This window comes from Triticum dicoccoides, chromosome 4B (genome assembly GCF_002162155.2).
Source record: "Triticum dicoccoides isolate Atlit2015 ecotype Zavitan chromosome 4B, WEW_v2.0, whole genome shotgun sequence".
NCBI lineage: Eukaryota > Viridiplantae > Streptophyta > Magnoliopsida > Poales > Poaceae > Triticum > Triticum dicoccoides.
The window spans coordinates 166,965,987-166,993,133 of record NC_041387.1 but is presented as its reverse complement, the minus strand read 5'-3'; the positions used below and the strand labels follow the sequence as shown (position 1 = coordinate 166,993,133).

General features: G+C 44.7%; 1 protein-coding gene and 1 long non-coding RNA gene across 2 annotated transcripts; one reads left to right on the top strand and one right to left on the bottom strand.

Annotated features, from left to right (window-relative positions):
* Window positions 1–18,547: 18,547 nt before the first annotated feature.
* LOC119295571 lies at window positions 18,548–27,100 on the top strand. Its single transcript, XM_037574001.1, has 9 exons — window positions 18,548–18,749; window positions 23,174–23,179; window positions 25,227–25,323; window positions 25,440–25,499; window positions 25,765–25,827; window positions 25,927–26,127; window positions 26,209–26,311; window positions 26,400–26,617; window positions 26,856–27,100. The coding sequence occupies exons 1-9, from the start codon at window positions 18,664–18,666 to the stop codon at window positions 26,967–26,969; spliced, it is 948 nt and encodes a 315-aa protein (XP_037429898.1). The 5' UTR covers window positions 18,548–18,663; the 3' UTR covers window positions 26,970–27,100.
* Window positions 19,625–24,542, bottom strand: LOC119295572. Its single transcript, XR_005144114.1, has 6 exons — window positions 24,065–24,542; window positions 23,227–23,959; window positions 22,034–22,748; window positions 21,708–21,763; window positions 20,928–21,122; window positions 19,625–19,995 (listed from the first exon to the last, which is right to left on the bottom strand). It is a non-coding gene; the product is annotated as an uncharacterized LOC119295572 (long non-coding RNA).
* Window positions 27,101–27,147: the final 47 nt, after the last annotated feature.

Sequence of the window (27,147 nt, the reverse complement as noted above, 5' to 3'; positions counted from 1 at the left end):
AATGCATGATCCCGTGACCAGACACTTGGTCACTCTGAGCTCATTATGATGATGCATTACCGAGTGGGCCCAGTGATACCTCTCCGTCATACGGAGTGACAAATCCCAGTCTTGATCCATGTCACCCAACAGACACTTTCGGAGATACCCGTAGTCTACCTTTATAGTCACCCAGTTACGTTGTGATGTTTGGCATACCCAAAGCACTCCTACGGTATCCGGGAGTTACACGATCTCATGGTCTAAGGAAAAGATACTTGACATTGGAAAACTCTAGCAAACGAACTATACGATCTTGTGCTATGTTTAGGATTGGGTCTTGTCCATCACATCATTCTCCCAATGATGTGATCTCGTTATCAATGACATCCAGTGTCCATAGTCAGGAAACCATGACTATCTGTTGATCAACGAGCTAGTCAACTAGAGGCTCACTAGGGACATGTCGGTGTCTGTTATTTACACATGTATTACGATTTCCGGATAACACAATTATAGCATGAATAAAGACAATTATCATGAACAAGGAAATATAATAATAATGCTTTTATTATTGCCTCTAGGGCATATTTCCAACAGTCTCCCACTTGCACTAGAGTCAATAATCTAGTTACATTGTGATGAATCGAACACCCATAGAATTCTGGTGTTGATCATGTTTTGCTCTAGGGAGAGGTTTAGTCAACGGATCTGCTATATTCAGGTCCGTATGTACTTTACAAATCTCTATGTCTCCATCTTGAACATTTTCACGAATGGAGTTGAAGCGACGCTTGATGTGCCTTGTCTTCTTGTGAAACCTGGGCTCCTTGGCAAGTGCAATAGCTCTAGTGTTGTCACAGAAGAGCTTGATCGGCCCCGACGCATTGGGTATGACTCCTAGGTCGGTGATGAACTCTTTCACCCATATTGCTTCATGTGCTGCCTCCGAGGCTGCCATGTACTCCGCTTCACATGTAGATCCCGCCACGACGCTTTGCTTGCAACTGCACCAGCTTACTGCCCCGCCATTCAAAATATACACGTATCCGGTTTGTGACTTAGAGTCATCCAGATCTGTGTCGAAGCTAGCGTCGACGTAACCCTTTACGACGAGCTCTTCGTCACCTCCATAAACGAGAAACATTTCCTTAGTCCTTTTCAGGTACTTCAGGATATTCTTGACCGCTGTCCAGCGTTCCTTGCCGGGATTACTTTGGTACCTTCCTACCAAACTGACGGCAAGGTTAACATCAGGTCTGGTACACAGCATGGCATACATAATAGAACCTATGGCTGAGGCATAGGGGATGACGCTCATCTCTTCTATATCTTCTGCCGTGGTCGGACATTGAGCTGAGCTCAATTTCACACCTTGTAACACAGGCAAGAACCCCTTCTTGGATTGATCCATATTGAACTTCTTCAATATCTTATCAAGGTATGTGCTTTGTGAAAGACCTATGAGGCGTCTTGATCTATCTCTATAGATTTTGATGCCTAATATATAAGCAGCTTCTCCAAGGTCCTTCATTGAAAAACTTTTATTCAAGTAGGCCTTGATGTTGTCCAAGAGTTCTATATCATTTCCCATCAAAAGTATGTCATCTACATATAATATGAGAAATGCTACAGAGCTCCCACTCACTTTCTTGTAAACGCAGGCTTCTCCATAAGTTTGTGTAAACCCAAACGCTTTGATCATCTCATCAAAGCGAATGTTCCAACTCCGAGATGCTTGCACCAGCCCATAAATTGAGCGTTGGAGCTTGCACACTTTGTCAGCATTCTTAGGATCGACAAAACCTTCCGGCTGTATCATATACAATTCTTCCTTAAGGAAACCATTAAGGAATGCCGTTTTGACGTCCATTTGCCATATTTCGTAATCATAGAATGCGGCAATTGCTAACATGATTCGGACGGACTTCAGCTTCGCTACCGGCGAGAAAGTCTCATCGTAGTCAACCCCTTGAACTTGTCGATAACCCTTAGCGACAAGCCGAGCTTTATAGATGGTCACATTACCATCCGCGTCTGTCTTCTTCTTAAAGATCCATTTATTTTCTATGGCTCGCCGCTCAACGGGCAAGTCAGTCAAAGTCCATACTTTGTTTTCATACATGGATCCTATCTCGGATTTCATGGCTTCCAGCCATTTGTCGGAATCCGGGCCCGCCATCGCTTCTTCATAGTTCGAAGGTTCACCGTTGTCTAACAGCATGATTTCCAAGACAGGGTTGCCGTACCACTCTGGTGCGGAACGTGTCCTTGTGGACCTTCGAATTTCAGTAGGGGCTTGATCAGAAGTATCTTGATCATTGTCATTAACTTCCTCTCTAGTCGGTGCAGGCACTTCAGGAACATTTTCTTGAGTTGCGCCATTTTCCGGTTCAAGAGGTAATACTTCATCAAGCTCTACTTTCCTCCCACTTACTTCTTTCGAGAGAAACTCTTTCTCCAGAAAGGACCCATTCTTGGCAACAAAGATCTTGCCTTCGGATCTGAGGTAGAAGGTGTACCCAATAGTTTCTTTTGGGTATCCTATGAAGACGCATTTTTCCGACTTGGGTTCGAGCTTTTCAGGTTGAAGTTTCTTGACATAAGCATCGCATCCCCAAACTTTTAGAAACGACAGCTTAGGTTTCTTCCCAAACCACAATTCATACGGTGTTGTCTCAACGGATTTCGACGGAGCCCTATTTAAAGTGAATGCGGCAGTCTCTAAAGCATAGCCCCAAAAAGAAAGCGGTAAATCGGTAAGAGACATCATAGATCGCACCATATCTAACAGAGTGCGATTACGACGTTCGGACACACCATTACGCTGAGGTGTTCCAGGCGGCGTGAGTTGTGAAACTATTCCACATTTTCTTAAGTGTGCCCCAAACTCGTGACTCAAGTATTCTCCTCCACGATCTGATCGTAGAAACTTGATTTTCCTGTCACGTTGATTTTCAACCTCACTCTGAAATTCCTTGAATTTTTCAAAGGTTTCAGACTTGTGTTTCATTAAGTAGATATACCCATACCTACTTAAATCATCAGTGAGGGTGAGAACATAACGATAGCCACCGCGAGCCTCAACACTCATTGGACCGCACACATCAGTATGTATGATTTCCAATAAGTCGGTTGCTCGCTCCATTGTTCCTGAGAACGGAGTCTTGGTCATTTTACCCATAAGGCATGGTTCGCATGTGTCAAATGATTCATAATCAAGAGACTCTAAAAGTCCATCAGCATGGAGCTTCTTCATGCGTTTGACACCTATGTGACCAAGGCGGCAGTGCCACAGGTATGTGGGACTATCATTATCAACCTTACTTCTTTTGGTACTCACATTATGAACATGTGTAGCATCACGTTCGAGATTCATAAAGAATAAACCATTCACCATAGGAGCATGACCATAAAACATATCTCTCATAAAAATGGAACAATCATTATTCTCAGATTTAAAAGAGTAGCCATCTCGAATTAAACGAGATCCCGATACAATGTTCATGCTCAAAGCTGGCACTAAATAACAATTATTAAGGTTTAAAACTAATCCCGAAGGGAGATGCAGAGGTAGCGTGCCGACGGCGATCACATTGACCTTGGAACCATTCCCGACGCGCATCGTCACCTCGTCCTTTGCCAGTTTCCGCTTATTCCGCAGCCCCTGCTTTGAGTTACAAATGTGAGCAACTGCACCGGTATCAAATACCCAGGAGCTACTACGGGCACTAGTAAGGCACACATCAATTACATGTATATCACATATACCTTTTGTTTTGCCGGCCTTCTTATCCGCTAAGTACTTAGGGCAGTTCCGCTTCCAGTGACCGCTTCCCTTGCAATAAAAGCACTCAGTCTCGGGCTTGGGTCCATTCTTTGGCTTCTTCCCGGCAGCTTGCTTGCCGGGCGCGGCAACCTCCTTGCCGTCCTTCTTGAAGTTCTTTTTACCCTTGCCTTTCTTGAACTTAGTGGTTTTATTGACCATCAACACTTGATGTTCCTTCCTGACTTCTACCTCTGCCGATTTCAGCATAGCAAATACTTCAGGAATGGTCTTTTCCATCCCCTGCATATTGAAGTTCATCACAAAGCTCTTGTAGCTTGGTGGAAGCGACTGGAGGATTCTGTCAATGACCGCATCATCTGGGAGATTAACTCCCAGCTGAGTCAAGCGGTTATGCAACCCAGACATAGTGAGTATGTGCTCACTGACAGAACTGTTTTCCTCCATCTTACAGCTGAAGAATTTGTCAGAGACTTCATATCTCTCGACCCGGGCATGAGCTTGGAAAACCATTTTCAGCTCTTCGAACATCTCATATGCTCCATGTCTCTCAAAACGCTTTTGGAGCCCCGGCTCTAGGCTGTAAAGCATGCCGCACTGAACGAGGGAGTAGTCATCGAAACGTGCCTGCCAAGCGTTCATAACATCTTGTTCTGCAGGGAGAACGGGTGCGTCACCAAGCGGTGCTTGTAGGACATAATCTTTCTTGGCAGCTATGAGGATGATCCTCAGGTTCCGGACCCAGTCCATATAGTTGCTGCCATCGTCTTTCAGCTTAGTTTTCTCTAGGAACGCGTTGAAGTTGAGGACTACGTTGGCCATTTGATCTATAAGACATATTGTAAAATATTTAGACTAAGTTCATGATAATTAAGTTCAACTAATCAAATTATTAGTGAACTCCCACTTAGATTAGACATCCCTCCAGTCATCTAAGTATTACATGATCCGAGTTAACTAGACCGTGTCCGATCATCACGTGAGACGGACTAGTCAACATCGGTGAACATCTTCATGTTGATCGTATCTACTATACGACTCATGCTCGACCTTTCGGTCTTCTGTGTTCCGAGGCCATGTCTGTACATGCTAGGCTCGTCAAGTCAACCTAAGTGTTTGCATGTGTAAATCTGTCTTACACCCGTTGTATGTGAACGTCTGAATAAAACACCTGATCATCACGTGGTGTTTTGAAACAGCGAACTGTCGCAACGGTGCACAGTTAGGGGGAACACTTCTTGAATTTATTGTGAGGGGTCATCTTATTTACTACCGTCGTTCTAAGTAAACAAGATGCAAAACATGATAAACATCACATGCAATCAAATAATAAACGTGACATGATATGGCCAATATCACATAGCTCCTTTGATCTCCATCTTGGGGCTCCATGATCATCTTGTCACCGGCTTGACACCATGATCTCCATCATCATGATCTCCATCATCGTGTCTCCATGAAGTTGCTCGCCAACTATTACTTCTACTACTATGGCTAACGCGTTTAGCAATAAAGTAAAGTAATTTACATGGCGTTTCTTGATGACACGCAGGTCATATAAAAGAATAAAGACAACTCCTATGGCTCCTGCCGGTTGTCATACTCATCGACATGCAAGTCGTGATTCCTATTACAATAGCATGAACATCTCATACATCACATATAGATCATTCATCATTCATCACAACTTTGGCCATATCATATCACAAACCACTTGCTGCAAAAACAAGTTAGACGTCCTCTAATTGTTGTTGCAAGTTTTACGTGGCTGAATTAGGGTTCTAGCAAGAACGTTTTTTTACCTACGTTAAAGCCACAACGTGATTTGTCAACTTCTATTTACCCTTCATAAGGACCCTGTTCATCGATTCCGCTCCAACTAAAGTAGGAGAGACAGACACCCGCCAGCCACCTTATGCAACTAGTGCATGTTAGTCGGTGGAACCGGTCTCACGTAAGCGTACGTGTAAGGTTGGTCCGGGCCGCTTCATCCCACAATACCGCTGAAGCAAGAAAGGACTAGTAACGACAAGAAAGTTGACAAATCTACGCCCACAACAAATTGTGTTCTACTCGCGCAAGAAGAACTACGCATAGACCTAGCTCATGATGCCACTGTTGGGGAACGTTGCAGAAAACAAAAAATTTCCTACTCGTTTCACCAAGATCATCTAGGAGTTCATCTAGCAACGAGTCATTGGATGCATCTACATACCTTTGTAGATCGCGAGCGGAAGCGTTGAAAAGAACGGTGATGATGTAGTCGTACTCAACGTGATCCAAATCACCGATGACCAGCGCCGAACGGACGGCACCTCCGCGATCAACACACGTACGGGACGGGAGACGTCTCCTCCTTCTTGATCCAGCAAGGGGGAAGGAGAGGTTGATGAAGATCCAGCAGCACGACGGCGTGGTGGTGGATGCAGGGCGTCACAGCAGCAGGGCTTCGCCGAGACTACGAGGGAGAGACGTAACGGGGGGAGGTGGAGGCGCCAGGGGCTGGTGTAAAATCCCTCCTCTCCCCCCCACTATATATAGGGGTGCCAGGGGGGCGCCGGCCCTAGTAGATGAGATCTACTAGGGGGGGCGGCGGCCAAGGGGAGGTTTCCCTCCCCCCCAAGGCACCTAGGGGTGCCTTCCACCACATGGACTCTTCCATGGTGGAAACCCTAGGCGCATGGGCCTATAGGGGCTGGTGCCCTTGGCCCATCTAGGCCAAGGCGCACCCCCTACAGCCCATGTGGCCCCCCGGGACAGGTGGCCCCACCCGGTGGACCCCCGGGACCCTTCCGGTGGTCCCGGTACAATACCGATAACCCCGAAACTTGTCCCGATGCCCGAAATAGCACTTCCTATATATAATTCTTTACCTCCGGACCATTCCGGAACTCCTTGTGACGTCCAGGATCTCATCCGGGACTCCGAACAACATTCGGGTTTCTGCATATACATATCTTCATAACCCTAGCGTCACCGAACCTTAAGTGTGTAGACCCTACGGGTTCGGGAGACAAGCAGACATGACCGAGACGACTCTCCGGTCAATAACCAACAGCGGGATCTGGATACCCATGTTGGCTCCCACATGCTCCACGATGATCTCATCGGATGAACCACGATGTTGAGGATTTAATCAATCCCGTACGCTATTCCCTTTGTCTATCGATATGTTACTTGCCCGAGATTCGATCGTCGGTATCCCAATACCTCGTTCAATCTCGTTACCGGCAAGTCACTTTACTCGTACCATAATGCATGATCCCGTGACCAGACACTTGGTCACTCTGAGCTCATTATGATGATGCATTACCGAGTGGGCCCAGTGATACCTCTCCGTCATACGGAGTGACAAATCCCAGTCTTGATCCATGTCACCCAACAGACACTTTCGGAGATACCCGTAGTCTACCTTTATAGTCACCCAGTTACGTTGTGACGTTTGGCATACCCAAAGCACTCCTACGGTATCCGGGAGTTACACGATCTCATGGTCTAAGGAAAAGATACTTGACATTGGAAAACTCTAGCAAACGAACTATACGATCTTGTGCTATGTTTAGGATTGGGTCTTGTCCATCACATCATTCTCCCAATGATGTGATCTCGTTATCAATGACATCCAGTGTCCATAGTCAGGAAACCATGACTATCTGTTGATCAACGAGCTAGTCAACTAGAGGCTCACTAGGGACATGTCGGTGTTTGTTATTCACACATGTATTACGATTTCCGGATAACACAATTATAGCATGAATAAAGACAATTATCATGAACAAGGAAATATAATAATAATGCTTTTATTATTGCCTCTAGGGCATATTTCCAACACACTCTCCTTCCCCTCGTTGCTGGGTTCTCCATAGATAGATCTTGGTGACACTTAGGTAAATTTTGAATTTCTGCTACGTTCCCCAACAGTTGCAAACTCTCTGTTTCCCATCATAATGTTTCGGTCTAACCGAGATGAGCGATAGGTCCCACCGAGACGAGAGAATCGATCCCACCGAGTTTGCCTGACCAACTCTCTGTTTGCTTATTACCAAAGTCGGTCCAACCGAGTTTGAGTAATCGGTCCAACCGAGATTACATTATGCCCTAACCCTAATGATATTGATCCCACCGAGATGACATGTTGGTCCCACCGAAATTGCCTAACGGTCACATATGTACTGAATTGGTCCGACCGAGTTTTCTGATTCGGTCCCGCCGAGTTTGGTATAATGTATGCAACGGTTAGATTTTGTGTGGAGGCTATATATACCCCTCCACCCACTCCTCATTCATGAGGGAAGCCATCAGATCGTGCCTACACTTCCACTACTCATTTTCTGAGAGAGAGCCACCTACTCATGTGTTGAGACCAAGATATTCCATTCCTACCATATGAATCTTGATCTATAGCCTTCCCCAAGTTGCTTTCCACTCAAATCATCTTTCCACCAAATCCAATCCTATGAGAGTGAGTTGAGTGTTGGGGAGACTATCATTTGAAGCACAAGAGCAAGGAGTTCATCATCAACACATCATCTATTACCTTTTGGAGAGTGGTGTCTCCTAGATTGGTTAGGTGTCACTTGGGAGCCTCCGATAAGATTGTGGAGTGAACCAAGGAGTTTGTAAGGGCAAGGAGATCGCCTACTTCATGAAGATCTACCCTAGTGAGGCAAGTCCTTCGTGGGCGATGGCCATGGTGGGATAGACAAGGTTGCTTCTACGTGGACCCTTCATGGGTGGAGACCTCCGTGGACTCGCGCAGCCGTTACCCTTCGTGGGTTGAAGTCTCCATCAACATGGATGTACGATAGCACCACCTATCGGAACCACGACAAAAAAATTTGTGTCTCCTATTGCGTTTGCACTCTCCAAACCCTTCCCCTTACATTCTTGCAAGTTGCATGCTTTACTTTCCGCTGCTTATATACTCTTTGCATGCTTGCTTGAATTGTGTTAAGATTGCTTGACTTGTGCTAAGTTGTTAAAATCTGCCAAGAACTAAAATTGGGAAAATGTTAAGTTTTTATTTGGTCAAGTAGTCTAATAACCCCCCTCTAGACATACTTTCGATCCTACAGCGGGCGCCTAGGGGCGGCCGGGCACCCGGGGCGAAGAGGGCTTTGCACCCAGACCGGTTAGGGGACCGGCTGTTGGGGGACTGGGCTCCCGGGGTTTACAGCCCGGGCACCCGGGGCGATCAGGGGCGCTGCCTAGGATTCGACCGGGGCACCCGGGGGCTCGGGGCCCGGGAACCCGAGGCGGTTAGAGGTGCGGCCTAGGCGGCGGTCGGGCACTGGGGGCTTGGGGGCTGGGCACCTTGGGTGGCCAGCGACTTGGCCAGCCAGTGGCTGGAGGTGGCCGGGCACCCGGGGCCTTTGGTGGCCGGGCACCCGGAGTGGTCCGTGACCTCCGTTACTTCGTTCTCCTCATTCCCTTGTTTTGCTTCCTTCTCCATGGTTGTTTGAATCTCCATCCTCATTTCCTCCCGGTCATCTCCTTGGTACCTAAGAGTGCATAACGTCTCCGTTTGAGGTAGGACCGAATTCACATGTGAATTCAAATGGAGTTCAAAGAGGAAGGAGTTAACCTCGGTTTCGATGGCACGTGCGCGAGCTCTTGTTATAGGTCCTCTCCGTGCTTGCGGTGGTGGTGTGTGATGGTCCAGGGATGCTCCGCATCATGATGTTTACATTGTTAGCTTGGTGAGTCCTACTAGTTCGATAAACCTTGGTTCTTAATTAAGGGAAATACTTTCTGCTCTTATGCTACATCACCTTTCCTCTTCGGAGAATCCAACAACTCCTATGGGAGTAGCAAAGACATACCTTCACACGTCCTCCAATGATGCTAAAAGCACCATCGAGGCGAGGGCTAACCAAGAAGAACCTTATCCCATCTTTATATAGCCTCCGCCTCGTCTTTAGGAGAGGACACAAACCCTAAACAAACTAAAAAAACACCTAAAAATGAAGCAGGAGCCCTCCCGCCAGGAAGGGTCGGGATCCTCCGTGCCTCTATGGCCCTAAGGCAAGGGGAGATAAGGCAGATCGATGACAGTGCCTGTGAGAGGCGAGAAAACCCTAGTCACGGAGTTGCTTGTCAGGAGGAGGAAAATTAATGTGATTTAAAGTCTCATCTAACTCCTGCAATATCTGATTAATCAAATAAAATAGGACAACAAAACCCCCACAAATATCCACGTAAAATTAAAAGATGTATGAGTTAGATGTGATTTAGTTAATTCTCATCCAGATGAGAGTTAGGGCTGGGCCAAAAGCTCGTAGCTCATGAGCTTAATGAGCGCTCGATAGTTCACCTCGTTAAGATCGTAGTTCACTTCTTAATGAACATAGTCAATCACATCTGTTAGCTCGTTAGTACAACACAACACATGATCCCACTTTACGCGACAACATTTCATGGTACATCAACCCATCTGCTCAATCTAATTGATTTATCCCAACCCATAGGAGGAAGCAAACTAGCTTACCTCCTACTATAGTCATCATATTCCTTCGTAGAAGTTACACCTACACTCTAATCCCACAGACTATAACACATCATGATTTTTTGCTCGTTAATTTAATTGGGATCGACTAGCCGAACCTTAGCAAGCCTATCAACTTGTTAATCCAGCTCTCGACACTCCTTACAAATTATCGCTCTCAAATCTCAAAATGGGTATCCAACTCAATCAGAAAAAGTAAAAATCTCAAAATGAGTAGAATTAGCACCCGTTTAGTAATTGTTGATGTACCTCTTCCACGACTCTGACAGATTGTCCCCGCATCCGCCTATTTGACCCACTAATCATCTATAGTTCCCCTTAGGCCTTATTCAAGGCTAGGTGCTTTGAAAAATAAACCGGGTTTTTTCTGAAGCATCGATGCCTATAGAATATTTCTACAGGAGCGATGTCTATAGAATATTTCTGAAACAAGATGGAGTAAACCTGACCCAAGATATACTAAACTAAATGTCGATGCAGCATTCTTTGCAGATGAGGGGCTAGGTGCGACAGCGGCTGTGCTTCGAGATGATAGGGGAAACTTTGTTGTCGCACAATGTAAGTTCATCCCATATGCGGCCGATGCTATTATCACTAAAGCAATGGTTATGAGAGATGGTTTGGCATTTGCAAATTCTCTTGGTTTTAACTGGATCGAGGCGGAATCAGATTCACTCGAAGTCATTAACTTCTGTACTGGTCACACAAGATGGTGGCATGAAGCAGCAACTTTATTTGCAGAGTGTGGTACTATGATCGGGAAGGTCACTTTCAAGCATTGTCTTTGTACCCCGCAAAAAAAATGCATTGTCTTTGCTCTTGTAATCAAGTGGCTCACGTGCTAGCAAGTCATAGCTATTGTAATAAGTCTTCTTTTAGTTGGTTAAATGAGTCCCTGACATTATCATCGGTAAACTCGTAAATGATGTAACCGTGTTTTAATTTTAATAAAGCTAGCCATGATGGCCTTTTAGAAAACACTAATGCTTAAGAAAATCCTGGTTTATTTCTCTAGCACCTCGTCTAAGCACCTTGCCTTGTATGCCTTAGCACGTGGCAACGAGCGCCTTGGCTCCTCCCCGTGTTCTTCTCTTCGAATCGAGATCATGACTGCTAGTGGACAGAGAGGCGACGCGAATCCTCCGAACCTCACATTTGCCACCCGCCGTCTTCCAAAGGTAACATCTTGATCGAGTTCCCCGCGGTGGGCACTTTAGATCGCTTCTTCTTCACCCCCTCTTTTTTGTTGTTGTAATTTTTGCGTAATTGTTCTGACCTTTTTTTCTGGCTTGGATTCCGTTCTGTCTGTTTGAATGAAAAGATCAACTTGTATTGATTGATAGAAATAGTACAGCTTATATATGTTTGGAAGAGACGCATCGCACAAGACGCGATGGTTGGAACCGATGCAACGGTTAGAGGAGAGGGGAAAAGAGATGTGTCGGTTGCTACAAGACGCCTGCATGCCGCAGGACAAGGGGAGATTTTCCTCTAATTAATATGCGCTAACTAATCACAACACTCCCCCTAATCTACACTTGTCCATATAGAATCGTCATATAATCATCAGGTAGAATCGTCATCTTGAAAGATTGTCCAGGTTGCATCATCATCTCAAATGGATTCTTCTCCGGTGATTCTTCATTAATATACTTGATGAGAACCTGAAACATAAAACTCACAGAGAGAAAGAAAAGTAATATGATACTTCAAACAGGTACAGTTCAGGGAGACACTCCTCCTGATTCTTGCAAGTCCCGAAGTCGTCGCATACCAATTTCATGAACATATTTCTGAAATGTAGAATTTGGTAGAGACTTGGTAAATAAATCAGCAAGATTTTCACATGATTTAATTTGCAAGATGTTTATTTCTCCCTTTTTCTGAAGAACATGGGGGAAAAACCACTTAGGCGAAATATGCTTAGTGATATTACTCTTGATGTATCTTGTTTGCATCTGTGCAACACAAGCCGCATTATCTTCGTAGATAATGGTAGGTGATTCTATAGAACCAATTCCACATGACTTTTGTATGTGGTTTATCATTCTGCGAAGCCACACACATTCGCGTGATGCCTCAAATAATGAAATTATTTCAGAATGATTGGTAGATGTTGCCACCAGAGTCTGTTTAGAAGACTTCCATGATATGGCAGTTCCACCATGTAGGAACACAAAGCCGGACTGCGATCTGGCATTATGGGGATTAGATAAATAGCCAGCATCGGCGTATCCAATCATATCAGAGTCCTGATTTCTCCGGAACTGAAAGAATAGGCCAAGATCCTTTGTGCCTTGGAGATATCGAAAGATATTCTTAACTCCAGACCAATGGCGTTTGGTGGGAGCTGCGCTATGTCTAGCAAGTAGATTCACTGCAAATGCAAGGTCAGGTCTCGTGCAGTTTGCAAGATACGTGAGCGCTCCAACGGCACTAAGATATGGAACCTCAGGTCCCAATATTTCTTCTCCATCGTCCCTTGGCCTGAACGGATCTTTCTCTACATCTAGAGAGCGAACCACCATGGGAGTTTTAGATGGGTAGGATTTGTCCATATTGAATTTCTCCAATATTTTTTGGATATAAGCAGCTTGGTATACCATGATTCCTGAGGGAAGGTGCTCAAATTGAATACCTAAGCAAAATTTGGTTTTACCCAAATCCTTCATCTCAAATTCTATCTTTAGGTGATTGCGTGCTTCGTCAATGTCATGTATGTTGCCAATGATGTTGAGGTCATCGACGTACACTGAAATGATGCAAAATCCTGTAGAGGACTTTTTGATAAAGACACATGGGCAATCACTACTATTGGAGTAGCCTTTTTGTAGAAGGAACTCACTAAGTCGGTTGTACCACATCCGTCCCGACTGTCTTAAGCCATATATTGACTTATTAAGTTTTACACAATACATGTTGCGTTTTGCGCTTGTATTCGGGATAGAAATTCCGTCAGGAACCTTCATATACATGTCCGAATCTAGTGACCCGTAAAGATATGCGGTCACGACATCCATCAACTGCATAGATAGACGGTTTTGCACTGCCAAAGATATAAGATATCGGAAAGTGGTTCCACTCATTACAGGAGAATATGTCTCATTGAAATCAATGCCGGGTCTCTGCGTGAACTCTTGTGCTACGAGCCTTGCTTTGTATCTCACCACCTCATTGTTCTCATTTCGTTTCCGGAGAAAAACCCATTTGTATCCGACGGGGAAAACATTGGGAGGTGTCGGTATTGCTTCAGTGAATACCTTTCTTTTGTTAAGCGAGGCAATTTCTGCTTGTATTGCGTCCTTCCATTTAGGCCAGTCGGAGCGCTTTTGGCACTCAACGATGGTCTTTGGATCATGATCAGTGAGAAGGATATCTGCAATTTTTTCAGCAAAATAAATGTCGATAGTCATAGACTTACAATCAAAAGATTCTCCAGAATCGATGTAGTTGATGGAAATTTCCTGCACTCCTAGTGACTCTTCATGATTTCCCAATACGCGTGAGTCTAGGTGTTCCGATGGCCCAGCCAGTGTGTGCAAACTGAAGTTGGGTTGTGGAGGTTGGCCTTCCATTGGGTGTATACTACCCATAAGGTGTTTGTCAACGTTGAGCTGACTTGCATTTACTGACTCCGAGGTTTTTCTCCTCGATTTCCTTTGTTGCTTGCTGGAAGCTTGTTCTAGGTCAGAGGCCGTACTACTCCCCCTCTTTTTAGGAACAGGAAGTTGAGTGGTATTTATTGGTACCTCCACTCTTTCGGGCGCATTTCTGGCCGGGTTTAAGGACTTTGTAACACCTTTTAGATCAGTAAATGAATCTGGCAGGTTATTTGCAAGATGTTGCAAATTAATGATTTTTCGAACTTGGAGTTCGGTCTCTTGTGTACGTGGATCAGAGGACGAAATGGCTTGAGCATTCCAATCAATTTCCAGGCATTCTTTCTGGTACTTGAAGTCTCCCCCTAATGCCGGAAAGTGTCCCTCATTAAATATACAATCAGCGTGACGGGCTGTGAACAGGTCCCCAGTAAGGGGTTCCAGGTACTTAATAATCGACGGTGATTTGTACCCCACATAGATCCCCAATTTCCTATGTGGGCCCATGGATGTCCGCTGTGGTGGTGAGATCGGGATGTATGCAGCACATCCGAACTTACGCAGATGGGAAATGCTAGGAGGATTTCCACGTACCAATTGCAGAGGGGAAGTACTGTGATATGCAATAGGCCTCAATTGTATCAAGTCAGCAGCGTGTAGAACCGCATGACCCCAACAAGAGGTTGGCAAGCTGCAATTCATTAACAAAGGTCTTGCAATGAGTTTGATCCTTTTAATCAATGATTCAGCCAAACCATTTTGTGTATGGACATATGGAACGGAATGCTGAACTTCAATCCCCAGGGCCATGCAATAATCATTGAAAGCACGTGAGGAGAATTCTGCAGCGTTGTCCGTGCGAATTGTCTTAATTCGACTTTCTGGATAATGGGCTTGTAACTTAATGACTTGCCTCATTATCTTGGCAAATGCATGGTTTCGTGTGGACAGAAGACACACGTGTGACCATCGTGTAGATGCATCAATTAGAACCATGAAGTACCGGAAAGGTCCAGATAATGGTTGGATGGGACCACAAATGTCTCCTTGAATACGTTCAAGAAACTGAAGTGGTTCATCTTGTATTTTGAGGTGAGAGGGTCTCAAAATTAGCTTTCCCGTGGCACAAGATGTGCACACAAAGTCTGAAGATTGAGGAAATTTTGACTCAAGCAAATTATGACCAATGGAATTGCTAGTAATTTTTCTCATCATCCCGATCCCGGGATGGCCTAGGCGATCATGCCAGGTTTGAAATGCATCAACATTTTGAAAAATTACTTTGTATGCAACATGTTCTACGGGTTTGATGTACGTATAGTACAAACCTGACGATAGAGAAGGAATTTTTTCATGTACCTGCTTGCCATATCCGTGATCTTTGGTGAAGAGTAGATACTCCTCTTTGTTGTCTTCATGAGTTTCAATGTGAAAGCCATTTTTACGGATATCTCAATAACTGATCAGGGTACGTGATGAGTCGGGATACAACAAAGCATCCTCAATTATCACTTGTGTACCACCTGGGAGGGTAAATATGGCACGTCCAGTGCCAACGATTACCGTATCGCGTCCAGCGATAGTTAGAATATCTCCATTCATCTTTTTCAGAGTTTGAAAATATTTCATCTCCCTCAGTATGGAGTTTGTGGTTGCACTATCCACAAGGCATAATTCCTCTTCCATCGGATTGTCACCGTAGAGAACTATATATAAAACAAAGAACTTTCAATAAGAAAATCTCATGTAAATACATAGAATACAATCTTATTTATATCAAATATGTTAGTACAATTACAATCTTATTATATCAAATGTGCTGATACAATATAAGGACAACAACAATACTTATATTCTTATTACAACATCACAAATGGACATAGCTAAATAGATCACTATGGAGATTGTGGGACTAGTCAAAGTCTCCAAACACTTCGTTTGAGGTGTACTCAATCATCATGTTTTCCGTGTCAGCAAGGTCCTCTGGTTGATGGAACGCAATGGTGTTGCTCGGTCCAGGAGGAACGTCGTGCGAACTACCGGCTCCATTGGTGCTGTCTGAATGAAGGTTGAAATTGGCTTCGAACCTCTTCCCTTGAGGTGCTTTGCGTCCCTGAGATTGCTGGTACAACATAACCAGATGCTTTGGGATCTTGCACTTGTCGGTGGGGTGCGTGTAGCATCCACACTTGTTGCAAAGCAGAGATTTATCATGCTTGGGCTTTGCAGTGCCTTTTCCCTTGTCTGAGTTCCTAGACCTCCTGTTCCTAATGCGCTTTCGCTTGTTCTGGACATTTGATTGATTGCCTCTAAAGGCACCATCAAACTTCTGTCTATTAGCGACATTCATATGAACTTCAGGTAAAGGTTGTGCCCCAACTGGGCGTTGAGAGCCATTCTTAGCGAGTAGCTCATCATGCTTTTCAGCCTGAAGTAACATATGAATAAGCTCGGAATAGACAGTATAGTTGCGAGCACGGTATTGCTGCTGGAGGATCCTGTCTGAAGGGAGCATACTAGATAAAGTTTTCTCTATCTTCTCCGCGTCAGTAGGTTCCTTCCCGCAAAAGCGCAGTTTGGAACTTATCTTATGAACCTTGTGGTTGTACTCACCGATGGACTTGAAATCCTGAAGACGAAGGTGAGTCCAATCATGGAGTGCTTCTGGCAGGACAACTGCCTTCTGTTGTTCATATCTTGTTTTGAGGGCTAGAAACAGAGTACTGGGAGATTCCTCCTCTAAGTACTCAGACTTAAGATCTGGGTGAATATGATGCCTTATGATGTATAAAGTTGCATAGTTTTGTTGTTCTATCAGCGGCGTGGTTCCGGCCGGTAGAGGAGTCTCCGGGTCCTGGATTGCACGCGCTATCCCACGGGAAGCAAGACTGATCTTGACGTCCATGGCCCATGTAGGGTAGTTGTGGCCATTGAGGGCAAGCTCCTCAAATTCTTTTGCGGCCATCGTTTACCTACATGGATGAACCAGAGATAATTAATTTACTAGGGTAAATTAAAAACCATCATGGTTGTATTGTAATAATGGTGCAAAATTTGATACTCAAGTGAAGAACTTGAATAATGTAGACCTCAATTGATTGAACATAACACGTCCAAGATCGCATGGATCTCACAGTAATAGGCTACATAATCTGACAATGTCAGTAGATGCATTTGTTTCTATTACTGTGTGTATGTTATCAATTCAAATATAAGGAAATGCACATTCAAGGTAATCATTTGTCAAATTGGACAAAATATAGACCGTGATTCCAAATATAATGAGGGAGGCGTGTATCAAAAATTTGCAAGTTTGTTGTACGAGAGAAATTAATCTCAATCGTTGGAACATGTTCTAGAAAATTGGAATGTGGTAAACACATTGAACATGACATTTCTAGATAATGTTGGTCCTTTATTTACATTATCAAATACATTACATAATGTAAACAGCCTACAAATATTTACACAAGTCCTAAAATAGAGTAAATCTAAATACCAGACTAGAATGTAAATAACTACATGTACATAGGCTAAACAGTACTAAAACAGTGATAAATTACTGCTACAACTACTGTTAAAAGGATTAAACAGAAGAAAGAAAGAGAAATTTCTGCAATTCAGCCCGTAGCCAGGGACTATCTGGGCACAGGCCCAAAGCCCACGTGGAGTGGGGGCGGTCGGCTGGCCTTTATACGGCTGGTGATTAGGGATCGAGGGATCCCAATCCTCCCGACCAACTCCTGTGCGCCGCCACCCCCACACACTCCATTGTTGCTTCTCACAAAGTGGTCGCCGACGTGCCTCCTTCTTCCTCGGACGAGGAGATGTAGACGACGCCGGCAGGGACGCCGTTCGGCAGATCGGAGGCAAGGCCGGAGTGGCTGCTTTCACGGCGGTCGATGGCGGTGATGGCGCGACTGAAGAGGCGGCGGCGTCCCTCCATGCTTGCGGAGTCCTGGAGGCGCGGTTGGGCGACCGCGCGCGGGGATGACGGTGCCTCGTCCAGCACGGAGGTGGAGGCGTGCGGGTGCTCGGTGGCGTTGCGACTCGGGCCGGCGTCCACGTCTTCAGGCTGCGCGACCGGCGTCGGGCCAGCGGCTTGGATCGTCCCTCCGGCGCCGTTCGGGAACGGCACAAAGACGAAGAAGCCGGGCTCGTCAGTCGGCGCTGGAGGCGGAGGCGGAATCCGCGTTGGATCCGCGAACATGGGCCCGGGGATCTCTTCTCCTGCATGTGCGGGAGGCGCGCTGGGGCTGGCCACCGTTGGGGCGTGGTCACCGGGAGCAGCGGCGCGATGGCCGTGTCTGGGGGCGCGGAGGCCACGTCGAGGGCCGCGTATAGCGGCATGGTGGCCTTGTCCAGCGCCACGGCGTCCGAATCGGCGGCGACGGCGCCCGCCTACTCCATAATGGCCACGGGCTGTGAAACGGCGACGGCGGCCGTCCTCACGGATGAGGCGGAGGAAGAAAGAGATGAGTCCAGGCATCTCACCGTCGGCGAGGCCTTCCTGTGCTCTCGGCAGAGCGTGTTATCGAATGAAAAGATCAACTTGTATTGATTGATAGAAATAGTACAGCTTATATATGTTTGGAAGAGACGCATCGCACAAGACGTGATGGTTGGAACCGATGCAACGGTTAGAGGAGAGGGGAAAAGAGATGTGTCGGTTGCTACAAGACGCATGCATGCCGCAGGACAAGGGGAGATTTCCCTCTAATTAATATGCGCTAACTAATCACAACACTGTCAGATGGCTGCTTCGGCGGCCTTCCACGGCGGTGGCGGTCGTGATGCTGGTGGCAGCGCACTTGGCCGCTGCGGCGGCGGCGGCTCCGGTGACGGCCCCGGCGTTCCTCTGGGCGCCGGAGAACTATGGGTATGATTACGTCCGCGTCTAGATGGATGTCTAGTGTCCGATTTGTCGTCTTGAGAATTGCCCTTGGTTCATACGATTAGGAGCCTGCAGTTTAGCATCTCTGTGAGGTGATCGGGTGATGTGGTTAGCTCAATTAGGACTTCAATGCCTTCATGCGAGTTCTTATTTACTACTCCCTCCGTTCCAAAATACTTGACTTCCATTTGTTCAAAAATAGATGTACCTATATATTAAAACATGTCTAGATACATCTATATTTTGACAAAGGAAAGGCATGTATTGTGGAACGGAGGGAGTAGGTAGGAAGTGCGGCTTGCCGCACCCGGCAGCACCGCTGCCAGCAAGTCATATCCAATTCGATCATCCAAGCATCGTAAATATAAAAAATAGCATGATATGGGTCCAATGCATTGTCATACACCAAATCATTATCTAATAGTGTCTGGCTCAACATTTTGTCTTGTCGTTTAATCAAAGCATTAGATATACCAAAAAAAGCAAGTACATTTAATCAATATAACAATTGATTTGAAAGTTCATGATAAAGAGGAATATATATTTGGTTCCAAATGTAAGTCAAGGCGATCGGTCCTCATAAAGTAGGTACAAATAGTTGGGTTATTAGATCGAAAAGCAAGCCCAAGCGATGACGTGAGATAGGAAGGTCACCTTGCACGCAGGGCAGTCCTGGCACATTTTCGATATTTGTTATTTCAAACAATATGATAGATTAAAGGCATTAATTTAACCAAGTATATCAAAGGTAATCAATTATTGATTCCTTTTGCATGTTATAACTAATTGACTTGATAGGAACACATATTTTAGAATCACAACTTAACCAAACATATGTGAGATCCAAACTAATGGTGATCTATTCTCTAAAGAAAACATTGAAGATCTGTTGATATTTGTAAGAAAACTAAGAAATAAAACAGATGCATCACAACTTTTTTCTTGTATCGCTGCTATATCCTCAAATTCAACTCTAAACAATTGAACATTCATGAATGGTCAACATTAGCAACAATAAAAAAATCGTGTCAATGCCACAATACACAACCTAAGAATAAACCATACAAAAGTGGGTAGGTTCATCTTGCTCCATACATAATCGCATGGCTTGAGCATCAACAACTTTCTCTCCATCTCCACCTTTGCAAGCTGAGTCTGCAGGTTGATTTCATTGTTGTAATGAACAATATTCAACATAGGAAATCGCTGCTGCATACCCAAGGGGGTGTTCCTGAAATAATAGATGAATGTTTTAACTAAATTCATTCAATAGGTAAGAGGGGGAGTTAGCATGGATAGATTTTTCCAGCCTCAAACTGAAAATCAGCCGATGGAAAACAATTGGCTCACTAACAGAACAATATACAGTAAGGGATATGTTTCAATAGATTTCAGCATGGATGGGGCAGAAGTTAATGTGGATGCCAAAGAAAAAGAAGTATGTATGCTACCTGACATGCAACAATGTAGACTCACCGGGAAAGGAATGTAGGACTCTATGGACCAACATTGTCTTTGTTGCAACGTACTCGTACCAATTTTTTAAATAGAAAAAAAGTCAGTGTAAAGCAGCCAGGAGAAAATCCTTTCAATTAACACCATGATCATCTTTAATAAGCACGGAAGACCAAGCAATTGTATAATCATACCTATCTACTTGAAGGACAAGTACTCTTTGCCCACAAGAGAAAAATACAGTCACAGGAAGATGAAGGAGAAATGTGAGAAACTAAAGGGGGGAAGAGAACTGTACATAATTGCATATAAGAATCCAGTAGTAGAAAATACATAGCACAGACGGAAATGCAAAGAACCCCACATTTTCCTGTTTTAGCTAAACCGGTAGTAGACAATATATAGCACAAACGGAAATGCAAAGCAGGCAGAGAGAGATTTGGTTGGTAATAGAAAGTAGATACTCCCAGCCAAACACAAAGTTCCATTACATGCATTGGGCAGAAAATGCAGCAGAAACTACCAAGAGCATCGAGATTTGGTATGACATAACAAAAGCAAGCCATAGTTATAGTTTGAGTTAATCTATAAGAACACTTAAACACGGCATAGAAGTGAACTACGACTATGATATACTCCCTCCCTCCGGAAATAAGTGTCTTGATTTAACCTATATATGAGCAAGAAGTCAATAATTCACATACCGACCTTAGAAAAGGTTATGGACAGAGTGTTGGTGCTTTTGAGCCTCCTCAAAGACGAAGACACAAATATGACCTTTAATATTGGCTGCTTCGGCAAATTGTGACCAGTTGATGGTTATACTCGCTCTTTCATCCTTGCCTTTTATCAGACAAACTTGTCCTCGGACACATCCATATGTGATTTTGATTTGAATTTACTCTGCAGGCAGTATCATCCATATGAGCTTGTCCCTGGACCATGTCAATTTGAAAGGTCTATTTGCATTTCACTTCTAGTCCAGAGATGAACTATGAATATATGATGGCATGATTGTTTTCAATTGAATAGAATCTCCAAAATTATGAAAACGAGAATAAGGAACCTCCGATGATCTTTATCGCTGCTATCATCACAGTAATTACAGAAATTTTGAACAATACCAAAATAATAATTCTAAGGAGTCAACTTTGCTATATTGTTTGAAAAGATATCTTTAGATGTTCATTATGAGCCATATATTGTACGTATGGACCATATTATGATTTGTGAGCCACTATGAGCTATATATTGTAATACTGGGACTCCCACAGGTAATAAGAAGCTAAAAATTAATCCAGAGCAGTAAATAGATGTTAGTGGATCCTACAGTCTGTACTACAAATACGGACAATGGTTTTTTCAGCAAAGTTGTACCATACTAACGTAATGAGGTAGCAGGAGAATATGATTAATTCAGAGCAGTATGAATGAAATAATCCCTCAAGACAATCATTAGTACAGAGCAATCTAAGACCGCCTTGTTACCATGACCGATGGAAGATACACAATATGTTCCACAGGAAAAAATCTTGTCATGCAACCTGCGCATGGAGAGAAAGAGGACATAATTAGCAAGTCATTTCATCAAGCACCAAGTAGGAGAGGAAGAAATTGCGGTAGCAGAGTTACTAAATGAGAGCTAATTATGTTCATACAAAGAGAACTGTGCAAGCCATTTGTTTGCTTCTTAACTGTCGAATGAACAGAATTTCATCAAGAAGCAGAAATTGATTTCCCCACAGATCCACATAATGTCCCTAACATGTTTCATCAAACAAGGGCACCAACCTGAAGATAACAAGGGCACCAACCTGAAGATCTGGGGAGCGTCAACCACATTTTCGAGGGAGAAGGGAGGGGCAAATGGCAGCACCGCCGTGTCAAATTGACCTTCCTTGCTACATGCAACTGAAACTTTTGATTTCCTTGTATGGCCATAGCTCTCTGAATAATTAATTAGAGAGTCAGTACAAATCAAGGGAATATATGTACAAACAAAGGCCCAAGACCTTCGTTTCAAGGGGAAACTTCAAGCATCTTGCACATTTTTCCTCCTTGATGATTTACAGAGGCAAGGGCAGGAAGCTGTGTTCCTTGCTGCCGGCCTCTGTGATGTACCGGAGCCAAGCACTGTGCATCACAAGCGCGACACCGCATGCTCAACTTTGCTGCTTTCCGTGGGCTTCTGTGACGAACCGGAGCCGGGCACTGTGCTTGAGAGACACGACACCATATGCTCCTGTAGTATAGTGAAAGAGAAAGTACTTCTGAGGAAGCATCCCATCATCGGTTGCATCACCCAGTGCTCGCTGGATATCTTTCGTTCGTGCACGTAACTCCTTGGCGGTACCATGATTTCCTCTAGAAGCTAGAATGCCACGATTATGTCTTTGCTCTTATCAATTGGTCCTTGATAATGCGGATTGTAGCATCTGGGGAAGTTGCGGAATGACCAGTGCCACTTGCTGATGTGGCGAGATCAGCATTGATACTATCATGATCAGATAATGTATCAGCAGCGCTTTCCTGGACAATTAAAACATCAGCTGCTGTTAGCACACATGATCTCTTGCGACTGACTAAACAAGCTACAGTATAAACATAACTATAAATATAGTTAAAAATATAAGAGTGGATTTTCAGGACATCTAATCGCTCTTAACTCAGTGCTCTAGTCCTAATTTTCACAAAAAGGTAAGAAACAGACCACAGAACAGTACCGCTGCTAAATGGGAATGAAAATAATAGGCATATCTTTGCCAATCTATTAAGATGCCTGCAATTTCTTTGGGAGTAGTCATAGAATAAATTTGACTTTTACAATAAACAATATCACCTCTATTCCCAGTTCATTCAATGCACAAAAATATTTTACTTTCATACGATGAGTATGAGCTTAGGTACTGAGTAGTAATAAAGATGTGATGGAACAAGGTTTAGTCCTAGGTTAGTTTTGCGTCCAGGATTCACAAGCAATAGATTGGTCTTCTCTAATAAATTTTACCTTTTCCAAAGACGATGTCAGGTTTGCAGTAGTATGAGCTCCAGCAATGTTATTCTCTGATGCACCAGATCCATCTTTGTGCTCTAGCTCAGTTGCATCCTGCAACTCTTTTTCATCCATCCCTTGTCCATCCTGCTCTTCAGCTACCTTGCTATCGCCGGGATCACGAAAGCCATCTGCTCGTCTGTCGGTGCTAACAACTTCCTTTATCATGTCATCCTGTGTCGACTGAGCACTGTCATTTCCCACAGCAACCACCTGATGGGCATCCCGCCACCCAGGGTCCTCCCACGTATCAATTTTCTTTTCTGATGGATGGCTCCTGGCTACCTCAACTGCTTGCCAGTTGTCAGTCGCCGAGAGCACCCGGTTCTTGTGCTCCCCTAGCCTCTCAATCGTCAAATCTACAAAAGCAATTCACACAGAGTTCCAACAAAAAATCAGATGCGGTGGCCGAAGGATGACTCAACTGCCGACTGCTTCACCAAAAAATGCGCATGACGTTGGTTTACTTGTTCGTACTGAGGTGAAAACAGACTCAATCTATCTCTACCATTTTCACGATCTAATCTACAGCCAGTGAAACTCATGCCTTCCCGAGATTAGGCAAGCAAAACGAAAGGGGGGAGGAAAAGCGGGCTCCCCTTTGGCGAGAGAAACCTCGGACGCGGCCATATGCGGCCACACCAGATTGGAGCCGGACCCGCCCCCCGATCGAACGCGCCTTTGGCCACTGCAAGACAACGCGCCCAAATCAAATCAAGAATCAAGAACGGATCTTCGCCGCATTGTCGCCAGCGCCGGACCCCGGGGAGAGGCAAGCGGGGGCCGTACATACCGATGGAGTCTGGGAGGGGCGAGACGGGGAAGTGGCCGTATAGCACGAGGGGCGCGAGCACGAACGCGACGAGTAGCAGCAGCATCGCGCCCCGGCACCGCCGGCCCCGCGCAGCCCCCGCCATGTCCGCGCCCCCGCAGCCGGCGGCCGGAGAGCCTCAGACGGCGCACTGCACCTCCGCCGCCGGATGAGGGTAGGGGAGCCGCTTTTCCGGCGCGGCGGGTGCTTGGTTTCGGGAAGGGTTCGGCGGGGGGGCGTCGGCACTCAGCACGCGCGGCGGACATGAAATTCCGGGGCGGCAGTTAGTCGGGGCTGCTGTTGCGCCGCCTTGCCCTGCTGCTGCTCCTCCCCGCTGCCGCCGCAGTCGTGCTCCTCGTCCTCCCTCCGCTGCTGCTCATCGCGGTTCGAGGAGGGGGTGGCGGCGGCGGCGATGTGGGTGGGAGGAGAGGAGGCGCGCGGGAGGGAGGGAGAGAGGAGGAGGCGGCTAGGTCTCCACTACAGGAGCGCCCCCTTTTATACCCCCACGACGAGAAATGACCGGAATGCCCTGGTGGGGGCATGGTATTTACATTCTGTCGCCATTGGAATTTTATCCAACGGCCCAGGACGATCGGGTAAATATCAGACGGCCCACGGCGATCTGGCCTGAGATCCGACGGCCTGTATCGCGAGGAGATTTCGATCCGACGGTCTAGAATCCAAATAAACGTGGGAGCTCCATTTTGTTTCAGACTCTAACAAGGGGATGGATTCACATGGACAGAGATTCTATAAAACTGCTTGTTCCACCACTACTTTGCTTAGAAATATAATTTAATTTCTGCAACCTGGCACAAACATAGAGAGTGAAGCATAGGCATTGGTTAAGGACTTAGCGTTAAACTGGCATTTAATTTGACTAATTAGCACTGCAAAATCATTGGTTTCCTTATTTATGAACTGAACCATCTGTGCCGCTAGTTCATTTTGGATATACAATCTTGACCTTTTGATCACAACCGCTTATATGACGTGTTATGAGTTATGAACTGTTACAATACTAGTCGATTTTATTATATCGTGTTCTTTTGTGGAGCACATTTCTTTTAATAAGATTATAGTATTACATGCTCCCTGTTTGGGTTTAGATCTCCACTCATGCTGCTATTTCCTTGAAATTCAGTTCCAATGAGGCTAAAGGAGTAGTCCACTATCAGACAATGTCACCAGCAAGTTTAGCTAAATCTGTTCTTGATGAAGGTGGCTGGTCAAACTTGGTGGTGAGTTTTCCTCATATATATCTATTTGCAAAACTTGAGTTCTTGTCCAACTATTCAAGTATCAATCCTTGTTATGCACAGTTAAATAATTCCTGACGTTGTGGTTCTGTTGGTAGTGTTCAAGGGAGGGCTCTTATAAGAACGCTGACATTGCTGTTGTTTTTCTTGGCTCGAAGGTACTATCTACTTCAAACTCATGTCTGTTACTGTTTATAAATATGCACTGTTTGTTATCGAAGCAAAACTCATATGCACCTAAAAGCTGAAATACATTTTTCTAGATATATCTGATTAACAGTGTTGATCAATTCCAAGTGACCATGAAGTTTCCTTGTTCTCCATGTATTAAGCTGTGTGGAAAAACTGTTACTGAGCACAATATTTTGTGTGGAATATGCTCATTCTTATATTGGTGCTGACATACTTATGTTGTTCCCTTAGCTACAATCGTCAGACATCTCTAAAGATAAGCAAGTTGATCCATCTTTAGCAGACACACTAAAGGTAAGCACTGGCACTCTTGTGTTCTATCCCTTTTTATTATTTGTATTGTTAAGGCATAAAAAAACCAACTGTTGATAATCTGTATTCTTCTTTTACCAGCTCTCCTTCACAGGCTCAGAGTTTTCCATGGCATTTCCTTATGTTGCTTTGGCAGATAATGACAAATTGGAGAGCACATTGCTGTCTGGACTTGCTGAGAATTGTGACAACGATTTTCGCGGAAACCACATCACATACACAGACACGTGTACTGTAAGTGGTGAAGATCTGAAGAAACATCAAAGCATGGATTCTATTCGTGTATGTTATCTTAGCTTTCTCTAAGAGAACTTCTTACCTTTCTTCTATCTTCATTTCATATTGACAGCATATACATTCCAGGACTTGGTGATGTCACAGAAGAGAAACAATCCAAGGGGAAAGACTGATCTAATTGTCTTCTGTAATGGTGGTTTCAAGGATTTAGATAATGCAAAATCAGAAGGTTACATTAAGTGAACTAGGTTTTGTTTGTCCACCTTGAACTGTAGTATAACTTCAACCTAACATTCTTCTGTTCTATCCTACATCAGGGGAGTTGCTTTCCGAGCTGGTTTCTGTGCTGAAAATGTCTGGGGCCAGATATACAGTTCTTTATGCTTCTGAACCCTATGGTTTACTAGAGAACACTTCCAACCTACCATTAGCCAGGTATCTTGCAGAGAAGACCAACACTACTACTAAATCTGGCCTAGGCAAATGTGATGGGGAGTGCCTAGTAAAATCAAGTCTTCTGGAAGGAACTTTTGTTGTAAGTTACCTGGACTCTGTTTTGTTACTAGTCACTTCTTGTGCTCTGGCTGTTTATTTTTATGAAATTTTTTATCAGTTTATTAGTAGTAAATATAACTCTATTATTACCTTCACGACAGCTACCAACTGCTATGTTGTTGCACCCTTGACCTGTAAAATGCTCCTCTGTAGTTTGTAGAAGATCACTGCTCTTGATATCCTTGTAACATTTTCTCACACTTGCCTACAATCTGCAGGGACTAGTGCTGCTGATCATTTTGATATCAGGACTCTGCTGTATGATGGGAATCGATACCCCCTCGAGGTTTGAGGCTCCCCGGGATTTGGTAGGAGAGTACAAATCCCATTGAAGCCTGCCAGAATGAAAGCTCAAGGCAGGCGTGAGAAATACAAATAGTCAATTTGCACTGTGGATATAAATTGCCTCATATATGTTACCAAGACTCGTGACTGATTTTTTGTATAATATTATTACATCTCGGACCTAACGACCGACCTGAAAGATATAGCTGAAAACGTATTCTTATG